The 20,096-nt window shown below is 33.7% G+C and overlaps 1 protein-coding gene across 9 annotated transcripts in view; it reads right to left on the minus strand.

Moving 5' to 3' along the window:
- The window catches only part of LOC124947620 (teneurin-a), a 487,449-nt gene that overhangs the window by 174,951 nt on the left and 292,402 nt on the right, over nt 1–20,096 (minus strand). For all 9 annotated transcript variants that reach the window (XM_047490033.1, XM_047490032.1, XM_047490031.1 and 6 more), the window contains one exon: nt 18,420–18,495. In XM_047490033.1, the coding sequence (XP_047345989.1) occupies nt 18,420–18,495 (76 nt within the window). The remainder of the gene's footprint in view (nt 1–18,419; nt 18,496–20,096) is intronic.

The following is a 20,096-nucleotide window of genomic DNA, read 5'->3' on the forward strand; positions in this document are numbered from 1 at the left end:
AGTCGAGAACGGTCAAGCCGTACGATTAACAACAACTTTTTCATAATTGCGAGTCAAAAATGGATTTCACTAAATATCGCAAGAGAAAGAAGTAGAAAGAAAGAGAGAGAGAGAGAGAGAGAGAGAGAGAGAGAGAGAGAGAGAGAGAAAGAGTACCAACAACGTTAACGATCCTGTTTGTTGTTATCGGTGGATTTTTAGCGGCACGATGATTGGCGCGCTGTTCTTTCCATGTCTAGCTGTTCATTCTCTTGCTTTCTCTCTCTCTCTCTCTCTCTCTCTCTCTTTCTCTCTATACCGCGTTTCCTCATTAAAATAATAATTAGCGAAAATATAAACGCGCCGATACGACGATGACGACGACGACGACGACGACGACGTGCCTGGCAGCCTGCTTGCCTGCCTGCCATGCTAGACTTGGAAAATAATTAAACAGTGAGCTTTGAAAAGCGCGTTGGTTAGTTCAGATGAACGTTAACGAAAGCGTCGTTGTTCCACCGGTGTGTAAAAGTTACTACCGTTATACAGGAAATGCCCCAGCTAATAATCCATTTTGTTTACAACAACACGTTCGATCCTGTTTTTTTTTTCAATATTATTATTATTATTATTATAATTATTTTTTTTTCTATTTATCTGCTTGAGGATCGTGGGAACGAAATGACGCTTGGGTCACCCTAGTTTATGTCTTGAAAATATCATCGTTGTCCTTCATTCTGTATATATATATATATATATATACAGTTGAAATAAATGGAGCCACTTTAAAATAATCCTAGAGATCTCTCTCTTGTTCTCTGGTATCTTTCAATCGTACGGAAATACAGACTCTCTTGAGAAGTCATCACTCGAAAAGCAGAAGAGACAAGAGGACGCGTGTGTGACGGAGATTACTCTCCTGCTTTTACTCTTCTCGTTCAAACTCAGTGTGAAAAAGAAAAGAGAGAGAGAGAGAGAGAGAGAGAGAGAGAGAGAGAGAGAGAGAGAAAGAGAGTAAGTGAGTAAGCGAGTGAGTGAGTGAGAGTGAGAGGTATATCTCGAAGTCGTAAGACTTAACGACGCGTGGGAGTAAAGTGAGTCTGTTCCTAGATCACTCTGAAGTCACCCTTCAAGAGTGTGCTTTCCTCGAATTTTCATTGTTAAATGATGTGAGACGATAATATTGCGTCGACTGTTTTATTATTTAACTTTACCGAAATCCTTGAGATAAATTCTTTTTTAAGATTATCCATTTCTATCTAAATGATATTATACGTTAGATAAGAAAAAGCATTGTTTTATAAAAGAATAGACTTAGTTTTATGTTCCTATCGAATAAACGAGTTTTCGATAAAGCGAAGACTTATTTACAGGAATACCCTATGATCGACGGATAAAATGGCTGACCCTCGGATAAGAATAAGATAAAATACGTTTTATGTATTAGTTTCAAAAGGAGTCTTGTTTAAAATGATATAAACATGTGTGTGTTAGTCGGTGAAAAAAATAAAAACAGATGTTTTTGAATAATTTGATAAAAGCAAAGTTCAACGATCTTTGTGTCTTATTCGTATGTTTTATCGTTATTCTCATGTTGTAAAAATTGTTTTCTGCTTTTTCTCATTCGATAATAGTGGGTATAAGTGCACCTATACGATATATCCTAAGGTGAAAATGGAGGCTAATATCTGGCAAAAGTTACGGTCTCGGAGAACGTACTTGTCGAGTAAAATAATGACCTCTAAGAAGGAAAAGCAAGAATAAGTTGCTGCTAGGTATGAAATAATACCGCTAATGTATCTTTATAACAGAACGGAATAACGTTTTATTATGAGCCGGGTTTCTTTCATGGTCGGCCGGCATTCTATTTATTCGCATTTCGAGACACGTTGCAATTATGTGCGGTATTATCGGGTTCGCGTCTGGGAATTCTTAAATTTTCAAATCTAAAATTTTAGACGATATGAAGCTACGACGTAACGTGTAATTGAAATTTTAGTTTTTAAAGATTACATCATTGAACTGACTTTTTGATAAAATTAAGAGACCTCCCCAAAAGTTTTTATATTACTTTAATTATTAAATATAATCAAATGAAATATTCTATTTACATATATATATATATATATCAATTCTTTTAATTCGTTTTAATTCGTTTTAATTTACATATATATATCTTGAAAAGGTAACAAAAATAACGACATATGCCTCGTAAGAAGCCGAAATTGTTTAATATTCGAGGAATGCATCTAAATGTTTACGTCGAACATGTTCCGAAAATATCAGCATATGTATTATGTAAATATGTCATTCCGTAAAAGATTTTAGATTTGATAGAAAGTTATTCACCATTTACTTTTTCTGAATACTTTTAAGTTTAACTTCGGAATCCTATGGACATTTCGGTACTGTACTATAGTGTAATTAATTTTTGTTCTAAATTTTCAAGCGCGCAAAGAAAGAGTTACTTTAACAACAAAGAAAAAGAAAAAGGAAAAGACTGGCGTAATACGATGAAGGAAGAATAGAAGAGGACGAAGAAGGAACAGGACAAAAAAAAGAAAAAAAGAAAAAAAAAAAAGAAAAAAGAAGGCAAAAGTGGAAGGAACATCGTCGAATAGTACGACGAGGAGAAAAGGAAGTTACAAGAGGAAGAGGAGGAAGAGGAGAAAGAAGGAAGGAAAACTGAAAAAGAACTTAATATGGTAGTACGGTAGTTACGTGCTAGTGTTAGTAGTGGTGGTGGTGCCCGCAGCTAACCTGCACACGTTTCTAAAGCGAACTAATTTCCTTTATTTCGTCTGGCATAATTACGTTAACCTGTGACGCTCGTTCGTTACATTCGCGTAGTACTCCGAACAGTTACGAAAAGAAGAAGATAAAGAAGGATAGTTTCTTACTGTATATCTTGTTTTTTTTGCTTTTGTTTCTCCTTTTTTTCCCCCCTTTTTTGTTTCTTTACGTAGGTAAAAGTCAAACCAGGAAACGTTAAGAGAGGTGACAATTATTCCACTATAAATACGAGATATATGTATGTGTGTGTGTTTGTAAACGATAGATTATTTTAAAGGTTCAATATAAAAATATAAAATAGTAATAATAAGGGTGTCATAGCAATAATAATAATAATAATAATCATAATAATAATAATAATAAAAATTAATAATCATAATAATCATAATAATAACAATAATGACCATTAATAATAATAATAATAATAATAATAATTATTATTATTATTATTATAATTTCGTTTATTTATCGTATTATATTATTTCGTTTAATTGTCGTATTATAACAATACGATGAGTAATAGGTTGCTTGTGTCCTTTAGCATGGAGAAAACGTTGAACGAAGTTCGAAACACGAAACAGAGAAAAAGAAGGAAAGAGAATCTAAAATCGAGAGTCGAGTCGAATGTCTGCGATGTCGCAAATACCGTCGGGAATGCTCGCCGCGTTATATCGATCGTCTTTCTTTTTCGTTCGTTTCACGTCCGGCAGAATGATAATATTGACTGCAGGAAGTTTACCGCGGCAGACACACGAAAGAGAAAGAGAGAGAGAGAGAGAGAGGAGGGGAGGGTAGGGGGAAGTAGTAGTAGGGAATGAGGGAATAGGACTCCTCGGTATTCCGTATCAGGTTTTGCGAATCTCGTCGTACGTTCTCTTCCCCATATTTCCCTCCAACCCTTATACTCTTCTCTATTCCTTCCCCTCCCCTAACTCCATCCATCCTCTCTTTCTTACTCTACAGCTTTTTCTTAGTACGAGAGGAGAGGTCGCACGCATCGTAACTCGTATAGTACTTTTCTTTCTACGTTCTACATTTCTACACACCAATATATATGTATATATATATATATATATATATATTTCTATCTCTCTTCACAAAGCGCGTTTCATTTGTTGTCCTCGTTCATCGTAATGTTTTTTCTTTTTGCCTTTATTCTTCTCGTTCATTCCTTCTACTATTTTCCTTCTCTCTCTCTCTCTCTCTTTCTCACTCTCTTTCTCGTTCTTTCGTCTCTCTTCTTGTTGTTTGTTGTTACTTTTCTTCCCTCTCTTTATTCTTTTTTATTTTTGTTTTCTCGTCTTTTTTCTTTTTTCTTTTCTCTTTTTCTTCCTTTTTTTTTTTTTTTTTTTTTTTTTTTTTTTTTTTTTTTTAGTACGAAGACGACGCTGCAAGCCGGAGATGTATAAATTCTTTTTGCAGAGAAGGATTTCAAAGGGCGGAAAAGGTACTATGCGTTCTTTTACCTATGCGAGATATCCCACCTTTTCTTTTTTCTTTTTTTATTTGGGGAATTCAAAGAAAAATACAATTCAGCGTTTAATTTGCATTTTTAATTAGCTTTTGCCGTCTTCTCGCTTCTTTAATTATACATATGTACACATGTGTATGCGTGTACGTGCGTGTGTGTTAAAATACATAGGCATACGATCGTTTTCATTATTTCCGAAATAATTTTCATGATTTTTCTTTCGTATCGTTAAGTTCTTTATTTTTGCGATTCGTTTAGAACATTAAAATGAGAAGTGGACGAAAGAAAAGGAAAATACGTGAAGAATACGTCGCGTCTTTCGTTGATACTATTTTCAGTTATTTACTTTCTCGGACTTCAGCAAGCCTTACTGAAAATATTCTTCCTCGAAGAGAGTTATCCGACGAAAGCTCGAGCTTTGATCTCGGTCGTTAAGTTTCTCGTGAGAAAACGCGTAAGTAAATATTCTGGTAATTCGAAGCGGCTAGGATATAAACAAAATGATGATTTCTACGGAGAAATATTCGGTGGAAGTGTAAAATATTATTTCTGGTAATCTTGTTATCATCCTCTCTTCAAAACAAAGAGAGAGAAAGAAAGAGAGAGAGAGAGAGAGAGAGAGAGAGAGAGAGAGAAATAAGTGACAATGAACGAATATTTCAAGGATATTTTACACATGTATACTAAGATAAATGAAATATATGTTATCTTATTTAATAACGTAAATTATTATCGATACAGGTACTTAGTTTCATTCGCAGGAGATAATATTATTTTTGAAAATCGACGAAGCAATTCGATCGAATTCACGTTACGTTGAAAAGAGAACACACCACTCTCGATGATAAATTTTACAAACGTTTATCAGTCGCGATTAATCGAACGTTCGCCAATTCGTGTTCGTTTTAGAGGCCGTTTACCTCTAGGATTATGGTAGCTCTACTAACCAGTCGACAGTCCGCTAAATTACGGATCCGATGTCTCATGTAGATAAAGTTTTTGCATAAACTCTATTTAACATAGTATCGACTGTAATCGCGAACGGACACGCACGAGTACTCGTGAGGATTAAGGTTTATGGTTGGTGAGCTTTTGCGGATAAAACCGACGCTTACAACAAGCTTTTACAATAACGTAATCTATCGAAGTTTAATGTAAAAGATATGCTATTGGTATGATGTCAACAATCATATGATAGTTTATCGTGGATTTTAAATAACATAACGTTTTGTAATGTAATATCTCTACAAACTTGAAAATAAGCGAGAATTATAAACGCAAAGACGAACTTTAACGATGGTTTATCTGAGATCTCGTTCATTGTCTTCTTTCAGTAACGTAATAACGATTCTCGATCGAACGAGGTGAGAATAGATAAGCGACGAGTTTATCGCATATTGACGATATTTCACAATGAGGCCCATGATATACGATGGATTTCTCGTTTATACTCCAAAGTTTAGCCGTTATCATAGGTTACATGGTTTTAGATACTTACGAAAAGAGAGCATGAGGTACAAAATTCATTCGAAGCTCAATCAGAAGGAATGAGAGAGAGAGAGAGTGACAGAGAGAGAGAGAGAGAGAGAGAGAGAGAGAGAGAGAGAGAGAGAGAGAGAGAAAGAATTCGTGAAGATTTCTCTCTTCTCCATTCATTGCTCTTACTTCGTTTTCATACTTTATAACTGGACCGTATAATACGTGAATGAGAGAGACGGGCAGAGAAACAGGAATAGAGAGAGAGAGAGAGAAACGCCATTAGAACTTTTTTACTCGTGTAAATCCTCAACGCGCCGATTTGACTTTCCTCGGAAACATCATTCGAATCTGGAATTAAGATTTATAGAGGAAAAAAAAAAACGCGTATGAGAGAAACTCGAGATATCTCGAAAATTTATTTTCACGAGAGCCATCATATCTCTGGAATATTACTTATCGTTTAATCGTACATACCTATACCCACACATCATATTTCCGGATACGATAATACATTTGCATGCATTCGTTATAAAAGAGATCGACGTAATCACACGCACGAGAGAGCAGTGCTTTTAATACGCAAAACAAATATCGTTAAAATGACTTTTCGTTAATCGATTCCCCGTCGGTAGCAGGGTTTCGATTAATCATCTTAATTAATTCCACTAATAGGGAGAGAATCGGAAGGGAACTTTAATTATCGTTTTATAATACCTCTGTATTATTTTTTATTCGTTTTAAAGATCTGATTAATAACAAAATACATACATATGTTAAGAAGATGAAGATATATATATATATATTACATCAAGTAAGAGTTTAATCTTGATAAGTGTCTCAATAGATAGTACGTATGGCCACGAGGTGGTTCCCCAAAAGTGTCATGCGCGGATTGTACAGTAAGTATCAAATTTCGCTGACACCGGGAGATTCGAGATTTAACGCTTGGAGAAATTTGCTGGCTGCCAGATTGGAGCGATGGTGTCTCAAAAGTTTCCTCTCGCGTCTGCTTTAACAAGTAGGTTGCTGCTCGAATGGAGGTCAGGTGTCGGAATCGAGTTCCCGGTGAGATACATAGCTGTGAAGTATCTAAGTGTTGAAGAGCCGCAATAAATCTCAGCCGGTACTAAGACAATATTCCATGCGGTGGAAAAGAGAAAATGAAAGAAAGAAAAGGTGGAAAAGAAGAAGCAAAGAGAGAGAGAGAGAGAGAGAGATAAGAGGAGAAAAAAAGAGAAAACGAAGCTGCTCTCGCGAGTCTCGTACAACTTTGAGAATTTGAGTGCGAATAAAAGGGATTACCTTTGCACCGACACTTTGAAACCCGCTGGTTTAAGACGTAGGTTATATGGCGAAGTCTGAACGAATGGTCTATCTATCTCACTCACTCACTCACTCTCACTCTCTCTCTCTCTCTCTCTCTTTCTATCTCTCCCCCTTTTCTCTACGGCTTTTACCTTCGCTTCTCACCCTTCTAAGGAGAAGCATCTTATGTAAATTCGACGGTATGCGAGCACTGTCATTCGGACTTTCATGTCTCTTCTTTGTGGAAAGCGACGACCCAGTTTCTCATCTTAACTCTTACCACTAACATCACTACCACCACCAATACGTGTTCTATCTCTGCTGCCTTTTTAGCCAACACCGAGCCGCCCTTAAAAACATTCTACGCGCGACTTTTAGTTAAAACAGAGGCTGGTATCCTTTCAACGGATGATTTAATAACCACTTTGAATAATTTTTCGATCTTATTTGGTTAAATATGAAAGAAGAAATTTTTTCTTCCGCATTTCCTACATCTACGAAAGATTTCAAATTTCTTTAGGACAATTTGAAATCGTAAGTATCTACGTAGATTCATATATTCTTTTCATTTTCTATATGCCTATACTCTCGAGTATCATAGTACTTACTTTTGAACTACGTCATCAATTCAATCTTTTTATTTAAGATTGTTAATTATTTTTAATTTTATAATGATTTACGTAAACATAATTAGACATCATACTTGATCGATTTTGACGAACAACACATTTTAAAGATGAAGATTTATGCTACAACGTGATTTTTTCGAATTTATGAACAAGATTTTTTTATTTATCTTTTTTTTTTTTTGGAGAAAAATCGTTTTAGAAAATGGTGTTTTTTCGAGAATAGTACACGTATATAGATAAAGCTTTTTGATTGACGAACTTTTAACTGATATTGATAGTTGAAACAATTTTCTTTTGTATTCCCGTGAATAAACATCGAAATTCTCTCTTTTCAAATGGTTAAGATTAAAAATTAATACTTCCGGTGATTTTATTATTATTTAAACAATGTAGAATGTACACGGAGTAAAATAAACTAATGTTTAAACAATAGTGCATTTTTTTTAAACAATACGTAGCACGAGACATGCATTAAATATAAAATAATTTTTATTTAATATTTCAATACAGTTAAATTTTGAACTCGGAGTTGTTACCTTTAATTGATATCAATAAAAACAAACGTTTGTTCGACTTTGACTGTTACCGAATCAGTTCTCTTTTGCATTCCGACGAGTAAACGTTGAAATTTTTCCTTCCGAATATAATTGAGAAATATTTAAATAATATTACATAAAATCGCGAAGTGTCGAATTTCAAATATTTAAATAATATTACATAAAATCGCGAATAACAAACTCGCCTATAGTTTCTTCATCACCTTTAGACAGGACGCACATCGTACAATTATTAACAAAGACTTAAAGTAAGTATATTTTAATATTAAACATTTCTTTAATAATTTATACAATTGTTTATTGTAATAATTACATTAATAACTTTGGTTTTGTTTCTCTGTTTTCAGATATCATTGCAATCGTGCGCGAAGCAATGAAGTCGAGCGTTAATATCGCTAAAATAAAAACCAAAAAGTCGCGAAGTAGAAGTGTTTGCTCGTTCGCGTTTAACGATTTAAACAAGTGAACTTGTATGGACTGCATGCAATGCAGTCGTTAGAATCACTATTTGTTCACAAAGTTTTTACTTTTTTAACAGACTGTATTTCTAAAAGATAGTAGAGTTTCGTAAATTAACTTTAGTGACCGTCCGTTAAAAAATAACTACAGCGTATTAGAGTCAGTGGATCACTGAAGAGAATCTCAACTAACTTCGATGGCGACCTATTTCATTTTCAACCATCTACGAATCATTTATCCTCGATATAAATTGCGGACGAGTATTTTGAAGCCATTGCAGAATTTCTTAAGTAGTACGTGAAATTTTAAATATTTCCGATCACTCAATCATGTCGAGGACGAAGGGTCCAAATCGGCACGGTTGATTGGTTGTAATTAATTAATAGAAGAGCATTCAGAGTGACCACTGAATAACTTTATTTGAGGATTTACTCGTGAATAGATTTTATATTTTTTGATTTATTAAATTAGGATAGGATCTTCTTGTTTCATATACATTTATAATTATTTGCACTTTGAAAAATATTAATGAATATGCACGAGTTTTAATAAATAACGAGCAAGAAAATATTTGCGATGGATCACAAATTTGCGAAACTGCATGATTTTCTTGTAATAATCATAATAAACGCTTCTAAGAAGGAACGTCTAAGGATTTTTTTATTATATGTTTAGATAAAATTTAATGAAATATTTAATCAACTTTGTTGATAAAAGAAAAGTTTCATTGAAGTCATTGCTTTTGAAAGAAAAAAGTCGAATAGAGTCATTGTTTTTGGAAGAGAAAAATAGAGCAGAGTCATTATTTTTGAAAGAGAATAGTAGAGTAGAGTCATTGCTTTTGAAAGAGAAAAGTCGAGTAGAGTCATTGCTTTTGAAAGAGAATAGTCGAGTATAATCGTTGCTAAAAAAAACAAAGAGCTTGTAGAATCACAGTTTGTACTGTGAACTTAAAACAAGTTAATCAATTTTTAGCTCAGGATTTTCACGAATTAACATATTCCGGATAATAATATCCGATTCTCTCAAAAATTTAATCAGTAATCAGTAATCAGTAATCAGTAATCAGTAATCAGTAATCAGTAATCAGTTTCTATCCAAAGAGATAAGATCCTTATCTTCCAGGTATGTTAGGGTATATAGTTTCCTTCTATATATTAAAATATGTAATTAAATTTTGTTATTACATTTTTCGAATAAGAATTAGGGTACGAAGCAAAGAAGAGACCTCCACAAATTGTGGCTCAAAAGGGCAACTATTGAGTTATTTTCGAAGGTTCACGAAAACCTTTCGAGAGTGACTTATAGTCATATTTTTATTTTACCATGTCACTCGAAATGCTCTTATGGTGATGTGTGTAGGGGTAGATTTGAAAAACTGAGATGATATAACATTCTCTGGTTTCACATTATCACGCGTACGCGAATAGGATTATTTTATATTTTATACATTTTTATTATTAAAGTTGAGTCATAAATTTTTCACTTTTTTCTTTTCTAGATTTCAATAAAATTCGTAATTTTATTTTACTGAAATCAAATTCTGTATTAAAATGTTAATTCTTTTCTTTTCTAAAGTTCAATTAAATTCGTAATTTTATTCTTATAAAATCAAATTCTATATTAAAGTCATAACTACGAAATGTATAAGATATGGCAAATGTGAGTACCACTGAAAGTGCATTGAACCAAGATGCACACGAAGCTGAAACGAGCACACAAGATAGTGTGTCAAGGTACCACTTTGCTCCGTCTACGCGAATAGGATTATTTGATATTTTGCATTTTTATTATTAAACTCGAGTCGTATTTTTTCATTTTTTTCTTTTTTTTAAAGTTAAATTAAATTAAATTCATACTATTATATTTCATAAGTAGTACATTTCATATTTCTATAAAATAAAGTTCTCTTAAAATCATAGTAATGAAACGTATAAGATATGGCAATTGTAGGGGTCATTGAAACTGCACTGAATAAAACTGCACATGAAAGTGCAACAAGCAGACTGGGATGTGTGCCAAATTCTTCTTTTGCCACATGTTACGGGAAAAAAAAATATTTGTTTAGATTAGGATGAAAAATTCTTCACTTTCTTTTTCTCTTTTGAAAATATTTATTTTCTCTTAAAAATAAATTCAAAATTTCATCTTTCATAAGTAATACACACATACACAAATACATATATCTTTTTTCTTTTCTATAAAATCAAGTTCTATTAGAGTTATTATATTAGAGTATTTAAAAATCACTAAACGAATGGGAAATGGTATTTGTGATAAACACTGTAACTGCGTTGACGGAAGGTGCATTTAAATATATACTATGTTCTTCACTTGTACCGCATTACAGGATGATTAAAGATCAAAAATCTTTCATTTTCAATATAATTTTTTCAATATGAATTTCGAAATATATTAGGAGTTATGAATATTTGAAAATTACATTTATAGAAACATAGACTTACTCGTGATAAATGCAGATTAAGGAAAGGATGATTGTAAAATTTATAGATACAAGAAATAGATCTTACTATTGAATTAAAATCGACTGTGTAGAATAGATATAGGTTTAAATTTTTCTAAGGGAGGATATAAAAGTTTTCTAATGCAATTAAAATAGAATCATCGTCAGTTCGTGGGTCTCTAGACGCAGCAACCTCCAAGTGGTGAGACCTGGATTGTAATTATATGCGATGTAGTTGAATCTGATATGATTCCGATTGTACCGAGCAAATAGTTGCATATAATAGTTTAAACAATTATTCTAAATGAATTATTTTAGTTTTTCTTGAGTATGGGCCTTTCGGAGGGGCCTTGGGTGGGGGTTTTTTTTTCTTCCGAGTTAAACTCATCGAGTTTAATTTCACTACTCTGGTTTCATTCGGATGGAACGATCTTCGAAATATCATGTTCAGTTCCATATTTTTCAAGCGAGCGCGCCTTCTGGGTTTCTTTTGTTTTCTTCTTCTACTTCTCTTCTTCTACTTCTCTTTTTTTCTTACTCTTTTCTTCTGTTCCAAGCTAGATCATCGAGAGATAGATCATCCAGGGAATAAATCACAGGAGGGAAGGGATGGTCAGCCAGGTTTCAATATGTCGGCGTGGATTCGATGTATCGTTCACGGGCTTGGTTTATCATCATGGAATTAGATTTTTACACGGAAGCTTATGAAACCTCTCTGCATTATATGCTGGGGGGTAAATCTCCTCTCTTTTGTACGCATAGGATAAAATAGGGAGAACATCCGCGCGTGTGTTGGCAGGTATAGACATGAGTATTCGCGGACGCGATTAAGTTCTATCGTGGACTTCGTTTTATTGCACGATAAGGTCATGTTTAATAATGGTGATTGAACCTTCCAATGTTGCAACGATTCTGCTATATAAGCAGGGACTGACTCTCCTTTAGTTAGTATTGGTAAAGTCAATTTTTTTGTAAGTGGCATGTCAATCCGGTATCGCAGATTTTAGAATAGACTGTCAGTCCGTTTTTAGATGTCCCAAAAACAGCAATCTTCACGTAGTGAGACCTGGGCCGATATTACTTAAGATATGTCGAAATCCTTATCTAGATTATATTTCAGTATATTTCCAATATCTTTTTTTTTTATTTCTAACAAAAATTAAAGTACTTTGATTTTACAATGGTAATCATATGTCAGTAAATAAATAATTTAGATAGAATTCTGACAGTAAAATTAGTAAAATTATTACTAGAATAATTTCTTAAGGGAATGTACTGAATTTCAGAATTCAAGATATAATAATTTATGCTTGATAATAATATTAAATGCAGTTTAGCTATCTATATAAGTTCAACTAGAAATAAAGTCTATAATATCGTACAATTAAGAAATAGTTTTCGATTAATTTATCTTCAGAGAAGTATAATTTGACATATAGTTTTTTCTTGCTTTTGTCAGATCTATTATTATTTTTATTAGGTAGAAAAATTTCTATCACACATTAACTCGTTTGTTAGATGTAACCTACAACAACTTATTCAACGATGCAATAAACACATAATGGGAACGGTGTTTTCCTATTGCGCTTGTAGTTCATATTTTGTAGTTCATATATTGTCGCTAAAGTCACATATGTTACGAGTGGAAGATTATGAACACCCTTAAAGAAAAGAATTGTTCGAGTGATTCAACGAAAAACGAAAAGAAAATATAAACACGTTTGGTACGATGAGAGAGATACATCCAATAGAATCAACTAGAAAGCAGCATTGAGATTAAGGAGGAATAGAGAAGGAAGAAAAACGATGACGAATCGTAGAGAAGCAGCCGGGAGTATAATTCGAAAAAGATTTCTACGACCATAAATCGTAAGATTCGATAAGATCGGAAATTCTCTTTGGCCCATACGCGGATATTTCTCGTTTCTTTTGCTGAACGCAGCACGAATGAATTCTCTCTCTTTCTTTCTTTCGACACCTGCTAGCATTGGTTGAGAGGAAGGGAATGAGAGAGAAAGAGAGAGAGAGTGAGAGAGAGAGAGAGAAAAAGAACATGTGCAGGTACAACACCTGCTCGAAAATATTGCCGATCGTATCGCACCGTGTCACGCGAACCAAAGCAAGATTTTTATTAAACATTAGAGCGACGAGTCCTCCTTTTTTTCCTTTTTTCTCTCTTTCTATTTTTTTTTTTCAATCTTCTTTTTGCAACGAACACAACAGAGGGTTGAAAAAGTTCGTGCGAAATTGACGAAAAATTAGGATAGTACGTTGCCGAGTTAATTTCTCACGTTCTTATCTAACACACTGGTCAATTACTACTGAAGTGTCCGATAAGGATTCTACAACTAATTATAGGGGTCGAGGAGTCGAAAATTAACGCGAATTGCTCGCTGACGACATACCAAGGGCCGTCTTTTTATGGCTGTCCCTTTTGTTGTATATTTTTCGCTTGCGTGGCGACATCCGTTCAGAAAGAGAGAAAAAGAGATAGAGAGGTACTTAAAGAGTTTCTCTCTATCTCTTTTTCTCTATCGTAACTTGTAGAGTTTCACCCTCCTCAAACGAACTTTCACTTTTCGTCGAACGCTTTCCTTTATTTTCCTCCCCCTTTTTTGCACCAGTCATCTCACCCTCTCTCATCCTCAAAGATCTTTCGACTGATGGCTAATAGGATATAAACGATTTTATCATCTTAATTTCAACGTTGATACGACAAATATGATTGGAAGACATCATTTTCTGTTCGAAATTAATTATTTTCATATATATATATATATATATATATATATATATATATATATATATGTATGTATTTTTAAGAATACGAGTATAAATGTTTAATTATAAGTAATATATTTATATTTATCCTACGAGTTTAATTAACCATCATAAAAACCGGCTTCTATAGAAAAAAAAAAAGAAAAAAAGAAAAAATGCAAGTTCATGAAGGTTCAAATTAAAGTCAAATCTACATAGTCGACTTTCGCAGACGCATTAATTACGCCGCGGAAAGAAAAGTAACGTAGCGCGAACGATCTCTGAAAGAAAGCAGCCGCGAACCGGAAGCGATGAAAGAGAAAGTGCAGAAGAAATAAAGAAAGAGAGAGTAGCTTTTCTCTGTGAAAAGTGTGGGAGAAAGAGAAAGAAAGAGAGAATGAGAAAAGGAGTTCGGATTCGTTGCGACAGACGGAAAGTTTAACGCGGGCAATGAGAGGAGAGGAAGAAGTTGTAGTAGTAGTAGAAGAAGAAGAAGAAGAAGAAGAAGAAGTAGTAATAGTAGAAGAAGAAGAAGAAGAAAAAGAAGAAAGGGTGATGGGATGGGAGTATGAGGTGAGGCTGAGGGTTGTGCAAATTGAAGCTGGGATTAAGACGTCGGCCGAGATTAAGGTTTCCATGTTGATTCATTTAAATAGTTCTCCTGGCACGGTACGAAAAGACAAAGGCATATTTGCAACGAGAATCGCAGCGTGTTCGACGTAAAGAAAAGAGGAAGGGAATGTTCGGTGGTTGCACGGACTTGGGAGTAACTTTAACCTTCGAAAAAAAAAAATTCGAAGTTGTCCGAGACACTAACGATTTTATCAATTAAAACGTACGTTCTCTTCTATATATATATATATCAACATTTTTTATTTTCAATTTATAATATTATTAAATAAAATTTTATAATTAATATAGTAGTTCGTTTGAATTTATGGTACTGATATAATTACGAATTATCAATTAAGTTTTTCATGATAATGATCGAATAAATTCATTTTATGATTTATTTTTATTTATCATGTTATATCTATTATTATTTAATCATTAACATATTATTATTTTATATAATCAATTTCGATTTTTATTTATCTATATAAAAAGAATATATATATATATATATATATTATAAATTGACAGGATAAAGATCTGAATATAAGAGATATATAACTTAGTAAACGCTAAAGGTCCTAAGAGATATCATTTATCGACGAATCGAAGAAACGACGCAATATGTGTATACTTATTTGTTTGTGTGTATCAAGAGCAATTTACAGGTATCGTCATGTAATATGAAAACTGAAAGGAAGAGCTCGTGATACGACGCTTGAAGTCGATTGAGTAAACAGGGAAAATTCCTTCCGAAGGTAAAAAGGGAGAAAGCGTTGAAAAGAGTGCCGGATACAGACAGGCATAGTCGACGAACAAAGAGTACGCGTTAGGAGAATGAAGAAGGAAGAAGAAGAAGAAGAAGAAGAAGAAGAAGAAGAAGAAGAAGAAGAACGGCTATCGTGTTTCGGTAGTGTTAGGCGATAAATCTTTGGTTGAGTCTTATCGTCGTGCACCATAATTCTAACGTCACGGCCATCTTCGTGTAAAACATGACAATGCCGTTCCTGATATTTTCCAAAGAAAGTGCAGCGAGGAGTTTTTTATATTCTGCGCTACGAGTAATTCGTCCGTAAAGATTTTTAACTTCATGTAAAGTTACCTTTCTATATTTCGTTCCCATCATTTCCTTGTTTCTCTTTCTTGTTTCTTTTTTTTTTCCCCCTTTATTTTTTCTTCGTTTCATCTTTTCCTTTTTACTATTAATTTTAATTCCTAGTCTTTTAATGATAGTTCAACACATGAATTATCTCTTTTAGATATTCCATAATTAGGTTGTTTCAAAGTTTCACCGAATTATTTATTTAACTACAAACAAATCTAATCAATATATAAAGAATATACATACGTATCTAACAGTAAATATTAATAGAAACGAATAAGAGATTTTTATTATACAGAAAAGAGAGATGTGTAATTACGATCCTTTGGCATCATACTTACACATAAATTAACGTAAAAGGTATATATACTTTGTGAAAGGAATGAAGTTCGAATCTCTGGTAAAGTTTAACGAAAATTCGAAGAGTGGAATTCGTGAAAATTTCCTGAATACTACTACCAGGGATTCTCGAGCACGTCGTTGATAGTTGTTTTCGGACGAGGCAGTCGTTAGCAGTCTTAAGAGAAAAAAGGATAATACGAGCAGAATTGGAAGAAATAGAACTAAAGGGAAAAAAGAGAGAAAAGAAAGGATGAGGATGATACGAGAGAAGAGAAATCTTTCTCTCTCTCTTTCTCTCTCTATTTCTCTCTCTCTCTCTCTCTCTCTCTCTCTCTTTTTCTTTCTCCTTCTCTTTCTTTCTCTATCAAGCAACGAGTGTTCTTTTAGCTCCGTTGCCTCAGCAACAGAGTACCTTCCGTCTCGCTGACCCGCTGTTTCCGGTGACACGGATGGTCCTTCCTTTCTACGTCATTCCACCGACAAGAGACTGGAACACGTATCTTAAGAAGTGGACGATGGGACCAACGAGAAGAGGGAGAGAAAGACAGAGAGAGAGAGAGAGAAGAAAAAAGAAAGAGAAAAGTAGGGGAGGGGAGAAGAAGAGAGGCAAAGGACGATGCGCCTATTGTCCAGGACTCGATCGGAATAGAATTCAAGAGAAGTAAATCCACCGTTGATCTCTGGGATTCGCTCTCTTGAGCAAGATTCGATCTCAACACGAACGTCGTCCTACCACCATCTTTGCGTGTTCGTTCTATTCGAAAGAAATAGAATTCCTTTTCGTTTTTCTTTCGTTTCTTTTTCTCTTTCTCTTTCTTTTCCTTTCTTTTTTCTTCTTTTTTCTTTTTTCTTTCTTTTTTCTTTTCTCTATTTCTCTCTTACGTGAAACAGAGTTTAAGTTCAGAGGTCGAGCTCGAAATTATCGGTGAATGCTTTTAAAATGTCATCGGAGTACGTTTTACATGTGTACTTGTTCGAATAATCTTGTTTCGATATTTTTCTTTCGATGGAATAGAAGAGAATAACGATTTTTGTTAGAATGGAAGAAGATCCTAAACTATTTAAAAGTACGATCCGATACGGTGCGAGACTTTTCGTGTTTTTTTTCTAGTTCTAAAAGTGAAAGAAGGAAAATGTCTTCAAATATCTGTCTGCATATATATATATATATATATATATATATATATATATATATATTTATCGATCATTTCTTTTTTTTTCTTTCTTTATAACACGGACTTTGTATATTAGAAGTGTATAGATATCAGAAATCAAAAATTTATATACATAAATAATTTCCAATTTTTTAATTTTTGTGAATGATGTAATATGAAAAAAAAAGTATTATTTTTTGTTTATTTTGACATTATTAAAGTTCTCAAGGAAAAAAGAACTTTAAATAATCCTCATTTATGAAAGGTGAATAGGATTGAATTAGATAAGGGTAGAAATTACCTGCATATATGTAGAGAAAGATAAAAAAAGGAGAGGATATCGTTCGTAGCTAAAGTTTCGATGAGAAACTTAAAAATAATACCTTCAGTAAGAGCACCTCATTCATGTGCCATTAAGCGAAAGGGGATATAATCGGGTAGTAAAATTTCACACCGGGCTACTTAGCGGTGAATAGAAACGCGTTCGAAGAAATGGTAAAGAGATAAAATAAAAGGTCAGACTAATTCGAAATTTTGTTCGCATTACTGACGAGAATCAACTGACATTCTCGCGATGGTAACTCGAAAGAGAAAGGAAAAAAGAGAAAGATGATTAAGGAAAGGAATAGAAATATATATACTCGAAGAAAATACCGTTTGACATTCTAAATATCTTATAAGTTCACCTTATTTGAATTATAGCATCTTTAGATGTATATATCTTCTCTGTCTGTCTCTCTCTCTCTCTCTCTCTTCCTCTCCCTCTCTCTGTTTCTCTCTTTTTCTTTCTCTTTCTCTTTCACTTGCATACTATTTTCACTTTAAGTTCTTTCTATGAAAGTGTACATCATTCACGGTATAATGTTCTCCTTCGTCTACGGACAATTGATTTAATTCGCTTTTTAATCGAACAAAAGGATCGAAGAAACATTACTCCGATTTATTTTCGACTATTTAATCAAACACTTCGTCGACTGATAATCAACATTTATTTCATATATCCAATATATAATCAATATTATTGAAAATTTTCTTTTTGAAAGAGATAATTATAGATAAAAAGAAATATAAAAAATGACCGAATAACTAATACACGTTTTTCGTTCAAGAGAAATTACGATAGAAGAAAAAAATTTATAATTGAAAGGAAGAGTTCGTATCTAGTTTTATTTTTCTTTCCTTTTTTTTTTTTTTTGTTTTTCGAAGATTATGCAGACATTACGGTGTCGCATCGAACATGAGAAACGATACACGTCGAAATTCTGCTTGAGTTTCCATCGGCGGAAATTCGTAGAGAAGGTCGATTAACTCACCTGGTCACGGTTGGCGTGGAAGCTACCCCGGGGGATCGTGCCGGATAACTTCGTGGACTTCCCGACATCAAGTACTCTGCAACATGCACCAAATCGTTCGCCGTTAATACTACGCTACGTAAAGTGAAATTCGTCGTCGATTGAGGGGACGCGTTTACCTTTCCCTCTGACTTTGCGAACTTCTCTCGGAGTTCTCTCTCTCTCTCTCTCTCTCTCTCTCTCTTATTCTGTATGTATGTGAGAATATAATTCGAGAAAAAAGATTAAGCGGAACGTTCTTATAAATTATAATGTCATTCACGTATAATGATTTTTGTTGGATGGTGTTCCTTTCAAATTAAGTAATATTTCTTTTCTCGATCATAACATTTTACATAAATTATTTTTCACCCTCATTCAATTAATTTTGTATTAATAATGAGATTGTAAGAATTTCATTTTTGTGAATCAAACTATTTCGATTGTTATAGCGCTTAAAAATGATATTTAATAGTTCGTAAAAGTTTAAAGAATTTCATAAAAAATTCTGATATCGATCACTGATCTAGATTCATATTTTTTTCGTTTCTAAAATCAGTTCTAAGTAATCCTTCGTTTCTTCGAACTTACAAAGACGACGACTATGACTACCATTACACGGGGAGGTCGACGTAACTATTTGCGTTTCGTTATTCCTCTCTCTCTCTCTCTCTCTCTCTCTCTCTCTCTCTCTCTCTTTCCTTCTCTCTCTTTCTCTCTCCCTCTCCCTCTACCTCTTCTCGTGCGTATATGTATGTATAAGCTTGGGTCTACCGGCTCGAAACGTCATGCATATTCTAGCTGATGGGACGTCGCGAACTACCTTCCTTTTATCTGTATAGTTAATGAGATCATGACTAATGTAACCGGCACTGACGTTCCTCTCTCTCTCTCTCTCTTACTCTCTCTCTCTCTCTCTCTCTCTCTTTCTCTATTTCTATCTCTATATTTCTCTATCTTTCTCTTTTTCTCTATCGACCCCGTAGCTTTCGAAACCGTCTGCTGCCTGCTTTTTTTCCAGCTGAAAAAAGAGGGACAAATTGTCGAAACTTTTCACGAGTAACGACGACGACTTTACTCTCCCCCTACCATCACCTCCCTTTTCCTCCTGTTCTTTGAGAAAGCTAGACGAGAACGTATCGATCAACTTTTGGCCTCGCCTAATATTAAAGAATTTCTTCCTGTCAGATCATATGATCGATGCGATTCCTTCGGAAATACGAGGGATCTCTTCTTTATCCTGCGAAAGAAGCACTTAGAGAGACTGTCTCTCTCTCTCTCTCTCTCTCTCTCTTTCTCTCTATCTATCTAGCTCTATCTATCTAGCTTCTTCATCATATATACGTATATGCATATATATATATATATATATATATATATATATATATATATATATATATATATATATATATATATATATATATATATATATATTGAAGAAATTTATGTATCTTTCCATTTGATTGCAGAATTCCTTTTGTTATTAAGAACAAAAATACTATGATCTTGAAAGACGATTAATATTTTTTTCTCTTTCCACTCTTTTCTTTTCGAAAATTCGCTCGCGTCGAGGTGCGACAAAAGAAACGAACATTTTGTTACGAGAACGCGAAATGCTTTTTCCTAGTGTATAATCTCCACTTACAATAGTGTAAGGCT

Source organism: Vespa velutina, chromosome 3 (genome assembly GCF_912470025.1).
Source record: "Vespa velutina chromosome 3, iVesVel2.1, whole genome shotgun sequence".
Classification (NCBI taxonomy): domain Eukaryota; kingdom Metazoa; phylum Arthropoda; class Insecta; order Hymenoptera; family Vespidae; genus Vespa; species Vespa velutina.